The sequence below is a fragment of the Ovis aries genome, chromosome 5, assembly GCF_016772045.2.
Source record: "Ovis aries strain OAR_USU_Benz2616 breed Rambouillet chromosome 5, ARS-UI_Ramb_v3.0, whole genome shotgun sequence".
NCBI classification, from domain to species: Eukaryota; Metazoa; Chordata; class Mammalia; order Artiodactyla; family Bovidae; genus Ovis; species Ovis aries.
The window spans coordinates 81,513,651-81,526,613 of NC_056058.1; the positions used below are offsets into that span (position 1 = coordinate 81,513,651).

At 37.7% G+C, this 12,963-nt stretch overlaps 1 protein-coding gene across 2 annotated transcripts in view; it reads right to left on the minus strand.

Moving 5' to 3' along the window:
* Nucleotides 1–12,963, minus strand: part of EDIL3 (EGF like repeats and discoidin domains 3) — a 474,131-nt gene that overhangs the window by 120,390 nt on the left and 340,778 nt on the right. For both annotated transcript variants that reach the window (XM_027970498.3, XM_027970497.3), the window contains one exon: nucleotides 10,112–10,296. In XM_027970498.3, coding sequence (XP_027826299.1) covers nucleotides 10,112–10,296 — 185 coding nt within the window. The remainder of the gene's footprint in view (nucleotides 1–10,111; nucleotides 10,297–12,963) is intronic.

The following is a 12,963-nucleotide window of genomic DNA, read 5'->3' on the forward strand; positions in this document are numbered from 1 at the left end:
AGCTAGGACAGCAAGACGGCCCAGTGAGAGCCAGGGCAGGGCTGAAACCACAAAGATGAGAACGAGCTGATGATAAATAGGCAATTAGCCTTTAGAGGGCAGGCTGGAGCTGGAATGCAAGACCAAAGAGGAGATAAACCAAATCGCAAGAATCCAGGAAAGCTGAGATGAGAAGAGGGCACAAGGTTTCACAGAGGGGAGCAGGCAGGTCAAATGGAGGGAGTAGCGCTGGCTAATTTGGCAGACCTGGGTGAAGAGCCCAAGTGATGCTTTATGAAGTCAGAATTCTGGTTGGCTTGATAATGGTCAAGAAAACTGATGTCTATTTTCCTCTGAAATACACAGTAGCTCCAGAAAGTGATTAACTGGAAGCTAATTAATTGGTTGGCAGACATGTCAGGCACATCCTAAAAGATATGAGGGAATATTCTAACCAAAGGCTAACACGAAAAGGGGCATGGGTAGGTGTACCTACACTTTCCAGGAGACATACTGTGCCACAGAGACACTAGAAACTTAAAAGTCACTTCACTAGGGCATGTTTTCCTCATTGAAATGCTAATAGTGAAAGAGAAAATGAATGTAATATTTTCTATAAATACATTTATGTTGACAATAGCTAGCAAATAAATACTTCACAAATGAAAGACACCTTACTCATGAATGTAAATTAAAACTCAATAACCTATTCATCACAGCACCACTGACTTTGAACAAAAATGACAAAGATCTCTAGGATAAACCAAAGTAATCAGACCAGGTGGCCTTAACTACAATCAAGAGTGTTGGGTAAAAAAAAAAAAAAAAAAAAAAGAGTGTTGGGTAGAGAAGCTTTGTCTAAGAGGTGGCATGTGCACAAACAATACACCGGCGAGTTGTAGGAAGAAAAAGCTAGAATTTGCATATTTCCTATCTGCTTCATCTTAGAAGAAAAAAAGAAAAGGAAAAGTTGTAGATATTTAATGTGTGGGCTCAATGTTTAGCAACACCATAAGGGGTATACTATTTCTATAGTGCCAAACCACAAATGTAGAGAGCAAGCTGGATCCACAGAGGTGCCAGAAGCTCTCCTTCAAGAAAGCCATAGACAGAGCTACACTGGCTGGCACTGTACCCTGGAAGAGCTTCCTACACCAACAAACATCCCCTGAAAATAGGAGTCCCCACACTCACTTAATCGCTCAGTCGTGTCTGACTCTTTGCAACCCTATGGACTGTAGCCTACCAGGCTCCTCTGTCTGTGGGATTTTCCAGGCAAGAGTACTGGAGTGGGTTGCTATTTCCTTCTCCGGGAGATCTTCCCAACCCAGGGATCGAACCCAGGTCTCCCACATTGCAGGCAGACGCTTTACCATCTGAGCCACCAGGGAAGACTCAAATGGTTTACCAGAGTGTGGTACAAATCACTGCATGAGCTTCCTGCTGTATTGAGTTCCCCTTCTACTGCTGACTGCCTGCTTAGTCTTTAGCACGTCTCTCAGACTCTCTTGTAGCCTCATAAAGCAGAAATAGCTTAGTCACCGAGAAGGCTGCTCTAAAGACAAAATGAGATCGCCGATTAAAGTTGATTCCTATTTTATCTGAAAGCCTTTACAAATGCTCATCTTACTTGAAACAGTATTCCCAAGTTCTCAGTTTTACTCACTGGCATATTTTCAACTCATATTTTTAGAGGAAAATGATTACTATTCTTGTAACTATATTTTGCTACTATAAAGATAGCTAATAGCCACAAATTAAAATTCATTTGCACACAAAGGAATCAGAAGTCATTCAGTTCTCATTATCATAAAAACATGAATGGGCCTGCTGTGCACATACAGTTCTTTTAAATCCTGCTGTTCAGGTTTGCAGTGGTTTCAAATACAGCCTCTAAGCAGACGCATCCAACTTCCTACATTTCTGTTTATCGCTTTTGGAATGTTGAATCCATGACAATAGAGCCTCAGTAATCATACCTGCAGGCAGATGCAGTGCTGACTATTTCTTTCAGTTCTTTGTACCTGGTATAATAGGTATCTCAAAAATATTTATTTGAATTAAAAAAATTATGAAGCCATTTAGAATAACCTCTGAACCTCAAAGCCAACATATAATTTTTAGGTACAATCAAGGCTTGCTTTCCAAAACTGCACCCTGCCCTCAATCTCATCTACTCCTTCCATCACCCGAACTATTGCTTTGTGTATTTTTCATGATGTGCTATACGTAAATGCTAATACACTAGTACTTCATAACGACTTGATATGTCTCATTGCCTTGTCTTAGGAAATTCTTTTCTTTCAAGCTGTTTAAAGAGAGATATAACACAAAGAAATTATTCCAAATGAGAATGGATGGAAATGTAGGGGCAATATCTGGAGTATTAAGTAGATATAATATGCATAACAGGGCTTCCCAGGTGATGCTAGTGGTAAAGAACTTGCCTGCCAATGCAGGAGACTGAAGAGATTCAGGTTCAATCCTTGGGTCACAAAGATCCCCTGGAAGAGGGTATGGCAACCCATTCCAGTACTCTTGCCTGGAGAATGCCACGGCCAGAGGAGCCTGGCAGGCTAGGGTCCATAGCATCGCAGAGTCACACGACTGAAGCGACTTAGCATGCATATACACAATATGAATAATACAAAGTTAACTTTTAAAAAGATTAATTTATGCCTATACTGTAACACTAATTATATGATGTTTCTATTAACTTCACCAGAAATTATCTGGGAGGCTTGGTAATTTTCTAACTACTTTGGATTTGGCTAGTCATCATTTAGATACCAGAATCTTAGTGATGTAAAAGTTTTTTTTTGTTTTTTTTTTTAAAGGAAAGGCTTCCTGAGAGATTATCTTTTTTGTAGTATCTATAGTTTAGGAAAAGAGCAAAAGATGATCCCATAGTATTGATGTGATTTGTCAGCCTTTGAAATCAGGTTTTGGGCATTCAAACTATGCACTCAGTACAAATACACTGATGTTGATAGCACTTTCTTTTGCCATAGAAGTATTTTCTGTATAAATACCCTACTCAATTGTGCTTTGCTCATCAAAAGTGATCCCCCGCCCCCCGCCTCCCCTGGACTTCCCTGGTGGCCCAGTGGTTAAGAAACTGCCTGCCAGTGCAGGGGACATGCGTTTGACCCCTGGCCTGGGAAGATCCCACATCCTAACTAAGGGACAACTAAGCCAACGCACCACACCTACTGACCCAGTGCTCGAGAGCCCAGAGGCCACAACTACCGAGCCCTCGCATCGCTGCTACTGAAGTCCACACACCCTAGAGCCTGCGCTCTGCAACAAGAGAAGCCACTGCAATCAGAAGACCATGCCCCGCAAGTGGAGAGCAGCCCCCACCCACCACAACTAGAGAAAGTCTACGTGCAGCAACAAGGACCTAGCGCGGCTAAAAATAAATGAATAACTCTTTAAAAAATAAAGCATTTCTTTCCTAATTGGATTGTGGAGATTTCCTTTGATATTATAAAATTATAAACAAATTTAAAGGTGAATTTATAGTCCAAGAAAAGAATAGTCCTCCTTTGATTCATTTAATGCACTCCAAAATACATTACCATTTATGAAAAGTAGAAGATGTTTTATAATCCTGCATAAATTGTTTCATTATTTGACCTCTTTTAGATCTGCTTTATAACTGAACCCTTCATGTAGGCTTGAAGTGAAGTGAAGTCGCTCAGTCGTGTCCGACTCTTTGCGACCCCATGGACTATAACCTATCAGGCTCCTCTGTCCATGGGATTTTCCAGGCAATAGCACTGGAGTGGATCGCCATTTCCTTCTCCAGCGGATCTTCCCGACCCAGGGATTGAACCCAGGTCTCCTGCATTGTAGACAGACGCTTTACCGTCTGAGCCACCAGGGAAGTTTCCTATATATGAAATATTGAAAGAGTGAATCAGAAATCAGAATATTCCTTCTTCTTGCCAAATGTTTTCCAGTGGCCGAGAGGCCCCTTGACCTTCAAAAATCTTTCCTTTAGCTCTTCTCTATATGAATTGTCCAGAAGGCAAGGGAAGTTAATGGCTTGAAAAAAGTTAATAAATTTTATGGCTACAACACTCCCTTTTAAAAATATGAAAGGGACTAAATTAAATAAGGCTTATTTAATTTGAAAACCTAAATTCAATTGCTTTCTTACACATTTCCCCGAAATTAGTATTGAAATGAAACTGTGTAGGGTTAGCTGCAATTTTGACAAAGGTCAGCATTAAAGTATGCAGTCTAACAACTCTATTAATTCTACTAATCTGGTTGAAATAATATGCAAACTATCTTAAATTAGCAAATGTCTCATGAAACAGAACAAAAGGTCATTTCTTAAGTGACATTGTGGCATTTTTCTTCCTATTAGTCATTTATCTTATGCTACTCTTTATGAAATCTGAAAATTTTTTAATAGATTCAATTACAGATAGTGAGTTATCCATTTTCTTTAGTCACCACCAATAAATAGGGCAATGAGTATATACACAGAAAATTTATGATGTCTTATTCAACAGAAGTTTTTAATCAAGGCAAGCTAATTTATAGTGTTCTTTGTTTACATGCATCTACTACAGCAAAATATTTCTTCACAATTTTGAAGATTATCAACAATAATACACCTACTCCTGATAGAATGTCACGAAACATCTTAACCTCATGCTGAATTTTAATCATTTTGTATAATCCGAGCATAAACCAAAGGGAATTTACACAATCTTTTGAAAACATCCTGAAAATGAACTTTAAAAGCATTCAGCCATTCTAAAAAGGGCATGATTTCAGTACAGAACCTCGCTAAATGACATAATGTCCTTTTAAAGTTAGTAATAATATTATTACTACTCTCAGGTAAAGAATCTGAAAAACAGCTGATGCTGCCTAAACAAAAATATTTACAATTTTTGCTTGACAATGCAAATGTATGTAATTTATCAACATTGCTCAGTCTGTAACTGAACTAATGATATTTCCATTTCATAGTTTTATTGGAAATTTCCTTTTGGAAGAAGCAAAAATACATATGCATATCTTTTTGCTTGGTTAATATTGGCGTCAGATGATTGTCTCCTGTTTTATCAAAAGCCACCAAAAGAGAAAGAAGGGAACTAGTTGCTGAGTATTTACTATGTGCTTCCTCTTTTCTGTTATTTGTCTTATTTAATCCATGTTAAAACTCAACAAAATTTCTGGGTTTTTGCTTAGAAAATAACACAGGAGGTAATAGCTTGATTCTAAAAGATCTCTGTAAATTCAACTTGCTTAAAATGCCACTTTATCTTATGAGCTTCCCTGGTGGCTCAGATGGTAAAGAATCTGCTTATAATGCAGGAGACTTTGGGTTGGGAAGATCCTCTGGAGAAGGGAATGGCTACCCACTCTAGCATTCTTGCCTGGAGAATTCCATGAACTGAGGGGCCTGGTTTGATTCTAAAAGATCTCTGTAAATTCAATTTGTTTAAAATGTCACTTTATCTGAAAACAAGGTTTAAAATCTAGTGTAACCATGTGTTAAGAATGTTCAACTCCAAGCCAGGAATGATTGCATTATGACCTTTCAACTTAGGTATAGTAAGACTTTTTAAAAGCAGGACTTACAATTTAACCTCTGCAGGCTTCTGGAAAACACATTGATAGAATTTCCTGCTTAAAGCTTAAAAGACCATCAAACATATCAAGAGATGGGATAATGGTTTTTCAGAGGTCTGAGAAATGCCTCTTATTTAGGACTGCCTGTGGACTTAACACATTTTTACCATGTTCATACAGAAATATTATGATGATTACAAGATTAACAGTAGCTCAAGGAGGCAAATCAATTAGGTAAGATCACGCCAAATAAATTCCACAAAAACATTTGGTTGAGGATTTTCTGAGATTCTGACTTTAGAGAAGAGACTAGAAGCAACATTAGAGTAATAATAAGAATAAACATTAAAATGATATTTGAATACATAAGAATTTCTTAAAAGAATGCATAAGTATTCCTTAAAATATATCACAATTGGGCATAAAGGGTTTTTGAGGATTCATTTTCAATTGTATTTCCAGATAATATATGATTACATTTTGAAAAAACTACAAAACTTATATAAAACTCTCATTACTAGAGGGTTACATGCATAGTTGGCATATAAAATAATTTTAAAAAATTAGCAGGAGATCAATAATGAAGGAAGAGAATTTAAATTACCATCATAGTTTCTCTTCTGAAGAGCTATTTCTCTAAAGCAATGCATCTTAGTTAAGATTACAGCTAAAATTTATAAATTCAGAAGTCCCAAATAAGGATAAAAGTTGACTGTACACCAAAAATTAAACAAATATCACCCTATACATTATCTATGAAAATATTAATCTTATTTCCAACAAAGATACAAGTATAACAATGTACAGTTGAACAGATTCTACTCTCTTGAGGAGAAAGCACTAAAAATAGTCACAGTGCTGGAGCTTTTTCTTGCATGATGTCAAAAAAGAAAAAAAATAAGTAAAGATGTCAATTTCCCTTGCCTTGGAGACTCTGAATATGTTTTGACACAACAAAAGAATAGACATACTCAAAGAATTGGTCCTTGAATTGACAGAAAATCTATCACCAACAGAATGAATCAATTTCAGCATGCAAGTGGCTTTAAGAAGACAGATGAAAGGTCATCTTAAAAAAAGTGATGGATGAAGGTTTGCACTGAACATTACACCCTGATTCATGTACGTAAAAATACTTGTTTTATCTTTCTAAAGAAATTTTCCATTGGCAATACCATTATGTGGGTATTTCTAGAGTCTACCAGCCTTTTTGAATTACTTATGGGGTGTAAAATATTTTATTTCACATGGCATTATGATTCACAAACATTAGCCATAGCCAGTGAATCTGAGATATGACTGGTATGTTTTCAATTTTAAAAGTATTATATAGTGACAAAGAACAAGTCTAACTTCACCATTCAAGTCTAACAAATGGAAAGGAAATTCTCCATGGTCTCTTCTAAATAAGAACTTGAAAAGTTCACAAAAGCTATCCAGTTCCTTTAGTAAAAAGGTTAGACTTTTAATATGACCTTTTAGATTTACTTTTCAAATATTACTCAAAATTTTGAGGATGTTAGCAGTTGGTCTCAAACTGGGGATCAAATTATATGCATTTTAAGTACAAATCAATAACTTAAATAATGCTTTGATGGATGAATGCATTCTTTCACTCAGCAGTACTTATCGTGAGAATATAAAGTGATACAGCCCCAGTGGAAAACAATACAGAGGTTCCTTAAGAAACTAAACACAGGCTTATAATATGATCCTGTGATCCTACTCCTGGGCATCTAGTTGGGGAAAACTATACTTCAAAAAGACACTTGCAACCAATGTTCACTGCAACACTTATTAACATTTACAACAGCCAAGACACTGAAATACCTAAATATCCAGCTACAGATGAAGAGATAAAGAAGATGCTGCATATATATATATACAATGGAAAATATTCAGCCATGAAAAATAATGAAGTGATGCCATTTGCAGCAACATGGACGGACCTTGAGATTATCGTACTAAGTGAAGTAAGTCAGGCAAAGAAGGACCAATATCATATGCTATCACTTACACAGACCCACAGACATAGAAAACAAACCTATGGTTACCAAAAGGGAAAGGGGATGGGGAAAGGATAAATTAGGAGGTTGAAATTAATATATACACACTGTTATATATAAAAAAAGATGACCCACAAGGACCTACTGAATGGCACAGGGAACTATACTCAATATTTTGTAATAACCTATAAAGGAAAAGAATAAAAATGAATATATATATATATATCTTACATATTTATGTGTAAGATTGAATCACTGTGTTGTACACATGAAACCATCACAATATCATAAATCAGTTATACTTTAAATAGACAAAAACAGTATTTACTGAGTGCCTACCACATGTCAGATGTTGTGACAGGTTATTTAGTTAGGTACTGGACAACAGGTTGAGAAAGTAGAAAAAAGACAAATGTGGTTCCATCTGCCCTGAGCAAGTAATGCAGCACAAAAACACAATTTCCAGTGGATTGTGATAATGGACTGTGAGAGAATCACAGAGGACACAGTATATCCAGGAGACAATTTAAGCCAGATGTGGTATGGGATGGAGCTGGCAGCAAAGCCTTCCCAGAGAAAAGCACAGCTACAGAAAAGCAAAACTACAGTTGAAGTATTTAACCAACAGAAGGCTGAGATATTGTGGGCAGAGGTGCTCTTTCCATTCTTTTTCTCCAGGAAGACGATATTTATAAAGGATGGGGAAGACAGAGAGTGTTGTTTCGTTTGAGAAACTGAAGCAAAATTAGAAGGGTGGTGAGAGATGAACTGAGGCCAAATCACAAACAGATTTTTAGGCTATCTTAAGGAAGCTGCCCTTTATTCTGTGGCTGATAGGGAACAACTGAAGGGTTTAAAAAAGGGAGTCAAAGAATCACATTTACACTTCAGGAAAAATTCACACGGATGGCAATCTTGGAAATAGGTTTTTAGAGAGTAAGGCCAGAAGCCAGAAGGCTGGTTAGGAGGCTTCTGCAAAAACCCGGGTAAAAGAGGGCAGTGGCCTAGTTCTTGGAAGTGGCAGTGGGGATGATGAGAAGTAATAGAATGTTAAAGCAGTTGAATCCATTCCAGTAGTTGAAATAACCAGTTCTTGCTAAAGTAGTTAAGGTGAGTGTATGGAGTTGGTGAGAGTGAGGTTGTTAGGAAGATAACAACCTGGAAGGGTGGCCTGGGGAAGGATAGTGGGAAGAACCAGCTAAAAGGATGAAGATAAACAAACCATGGTGTCATCCAAACCAAATAAGAACAATGGTTGATGGAACAGGTGAGGTCTTAGGAATACAAACTGTGTTGCTCGCTTCTGTACCATCACTATTTATCATGCTCTATGATGCTTCACAGGTGCATCACAGACATTTATCAAGTGAATTATTTCATTTAGTAGTATTGCTACTTATACACAAGGACATAAGACTGGGTTGTGGGATGATAAATATTTACCTAGGTAAATACCTAGGTATTTACCTAGGTAGGTATATAAAACCTACCTTCAAAAAGCTCAAAGAATTGTAAAAGGAGAAAGACATACATAATTATGCATAGTATATGGTAATGCGAGACCTTAATAAAGCTTCAGATCAATAAAGATCCAGATACAATGTCACAGGACAGTAAAGAAAAAAATAAGAATAGTGAAAAAGAGTAGGGAAAAGTAAGGTCAAGAAAGAAGAGACTATGAGAAATTTCAGGTGATTTGGTAAGAATAATTTTGTACGTGCAGATTTGGTTCGATGAGGGGTGAGATTTGCTATTGTAATTGTTTTTGCTATTTCCAGAAATACAATGAATTACCACAACTTTGAAACTCATAAATGCAGCATAAAAATCAGTAAGAGGAGAACTCATCTTTCTCAAATAAAATGAGCTCATGATGGAATTAAGCTGTCTTACTTTGCCACAGAAGACATTAACAAATTTGTGCCTACTTAAAAGTACTCCACAAATAAGTGCATTTCAAGAAGGTTGTTTTAAAAAGCACTGACTGTAACCTTACCTCATTTGCAAATGATAAACACACTCTGCAGTGTCTATGCTTTCCTTCTATAAGCAAGCACTCTTATGAGAATGCAATCAAATCACTCCATTGCTTAGCAACCACAGGTAAAGGGCTAATAAACCATGAGTCATGATTCTATGGGAACAATCTGCAGGTCAGTGGCATGATTTCAAGGTGGTTTGGATTTCTGCTGTGATGCTTTCAAACCAATGCTGACACAGAGCATTAGAAGAGATGAGAGTTAAAATGCAAATGATCACATAATCAATTGAATTGACCTATACATAGTGTGATTTGGTTCACTGTGCTGCCTCAATCTGACAGTAGCTTCGGTAAATCAACATCAGCATAAAAACAACACATGAAAATGAATTCATAAGGAATTTTTGTTTTACCCATTTAGTTAAGCCAAACAGGAAGACACATTTAAATTAGCATGAAGGTAATGACTCCTATAGACACCTAACTAACAGGAAATCTTATAAGGAAGAATGACAGTGGGTTGTGAGACATTTTTAGAAAATATTACCTGTAGCCACTGTGATTGGTCATTGTGGCCGGAGGTCCAGGCATTCACTTTGCCCTGCTTGTCCAGCCGGGCTTTCCTTGGTTCCCAAGTGAACATGTCCATATTGAGAGTTCTGAAGATGCTGGAGGCAGTGATCTGATAGTCTTGTATATGTCCTGATTTCATCCCCAGAGGCTCAGAACAGCCTGGAAGAAAATGAGAGGGGTGCCATGAGAAAAATAATTTATCACCCTGAAAGTCTGCAGCCTTCAGTTTAGATAGGCAAGAGAAGATTAAGCATAATGCTATTCATTTCCCGAAAGAGAGAGCATCTAAAGTCAAAAAAAGGCTATAATCAGAAATAAATCTGAAACAAAATCGAAAAACAAGATAGCCAATTCAAACTATTCTGTCTGAATATATTTTGGAAAAATTGAAAACAAGATAGACAATTCAAACTACTTTTCTCTGATATATGATTTGGCAAAATGAAAACAATGTTGAAATGCTCTCTCCTGTCTCATTACTGATAGCCTCATGACGGGTCCCTGGTTCTCAACAGTTTCATTTTGTCCTTAAAATTGGAACATTTTCTCAGAAAATATATTTGGTTTTCTTTTATCTGTTTCTATAACACTGCAAATGAAAATTCTCCCAGGACAATGTCATTTTCACAAACTGCTCCGATGTTATATTCTAAACTGGACAGTATTTCATGTTCCAAGAAACCTGTTAATCATTATCAGTGACTCTTATAGTACCAATATGGCTTCTTCCGGAAGGTAAGAAGCTATTATTTATTCAGTGTTTACCATGTGCCCTGCTTTGTGCTAGTATAAAACTTAATAGGTAACAGAAGAAATGAGCTAATTCTAGCAAAATCCATGACTGGACAGCCTTTTCATAAATTTTTGTGTTTCAGTCATACTCAATAACTTTTAGTAGTGGATATTTTTTGAAGATTCTCAAATCTGCCACATATATTTTCAGGTGTGACATGATGTGAAATTTGGGTTTGTTTGTCTTTGAAAAATCTAGCCTGTGTGTGTACATATACACAGAATTTCGTAATCTTGAGTTGCAACTGTGACAAAATTACATTCATAAACCTTGTAAAATGCAGTGTGATTATATCATTACATTAGACAGCAGTTGAGTCATTTGTAAAATTTTACATTTTGGCCAAAGAACACAAAAGGTAGTATGATCATCAAGAACACCAAGATAAAATAGGAGACTTCTCTGATCAATGCCATCTCTTCACACTCAACTGGTGCTTGACTTATTAGATGTGTCGCCTTGTACCTAATACTAAACCTGTTTGTGCCTCAGTCTTATCATCTGTAAAATGGTGATAATAATAAGTTCAGTTCAGTCGCTCAGACATGTCCAACTCTTCATGACCCCATGGACTGTAGGACACCAGGCCTCCCTGTCCATTACCAACTCTGAGAGCTTGCTCAAACTCACATACATTGAGTCGGTGATGCCATCCAACAATCTCAACCTCTGTTATCCCCTTTTCCTCCTGCCTTCAATCTTTCCCAGCATCAGGGTCTTTTCCAATGAGTCAGCCCTTTGCATCAGGTGGCCAAAGTACTGGAGCTTCAGCTTCAGTATCAGTCCTTCCATGAATATTCAGGATTGATTTCTTTAGGATTCACTGGTTGAATCTCCTTGCAGTCAAAGGGAACCTCAAGAATCTTCTCCAATAACACAGGTAAAAAGCATCAGTTCTTTGGTGCTCACCTTTGTTTATGGTCCAACTCTCACATCCATTGATAACAACTAGAAAAATCATAGCTTTGACTAGACAACTTTGTCAGCAAAGTAATGTCTCTGCTTTTTAATATGCTATCTAGGTTGGTCATAGCTTTTCTTCCAAGGAGCAAGCGTCTTAATTTCATGGCTGCAGTCACCATCTGCAGTAATTTTGGAGCCCAGAAAAAGAAAGTCAGCCACTGTTTCTACTATTTCCCCATCTATTTGCCATGAAGGGATGGGACCAGATGGCATGATCTTGGTTTTCTGAATGTTGAGTTTTAGGCCAACGTTTTCACTCTCCTCTTGCACTCTCATCAAGAGGCTGTTTAGTTCCTCTTCACTTTCTGCCATAATGTGGGGCCCTAAATGGGAAACCTTGAAAAAAGAAGGGCTAACTTTGTGGTTTAGAGCTAAGATGGCGCCTGGGGGAAAAGATGAGGGCGTGGCCTAAGTTGTTTGTTAAAACTTTTGATTGGCTCTCTTGATTTCCGTGCTCCTGGACGGGGAATGATCACCATAGACTCCTGTTACAATGAAGCGCATGACGACTTGACCTTTAATGTGATTGGTGCAACTATGGTATATTAAGATTTGACCTTTAACGTGATTGGTGCAACTATGGCATATTACAATTTGACCTTTAACGTGATTGGTGCAACCCTCGCAAAACCCCCTTGCTTGACTATATAAACCAAGAGTTTGTGGCAATGAAGTGGAACTGCTTAGACGGAACCCCTGTTGGGTCTGATTGTCTCTTGCTTGCTGAGGGGCTGGGTTGGCGGACAGCAGGCTCACCTCTCCTCGGGACCCCTTGGCTTTGCTGAGGGAAGTTCCACTGCATCTCTCTTTCTGCGGACCGCACCCTGCACCATAAAGGTTGTATCATCTGCATATCTGGGGTGATTGATATTTCTTCCAGAAATCTTGATTTCAGTTTGTGCTTCATCCAGCCTGGCATTTTGCATGATGTACTCTGCATATAAGTTAAATAAGCCGGGTGACAATATATATAGTCTTGATGTACTCCTTTCCCCATTTGGAACCAGTCCTTTGCTTCATGTCTGGTTCTAACTGTTGTTTCTTGACCTGCATACAGGTTTCTCAGGAGG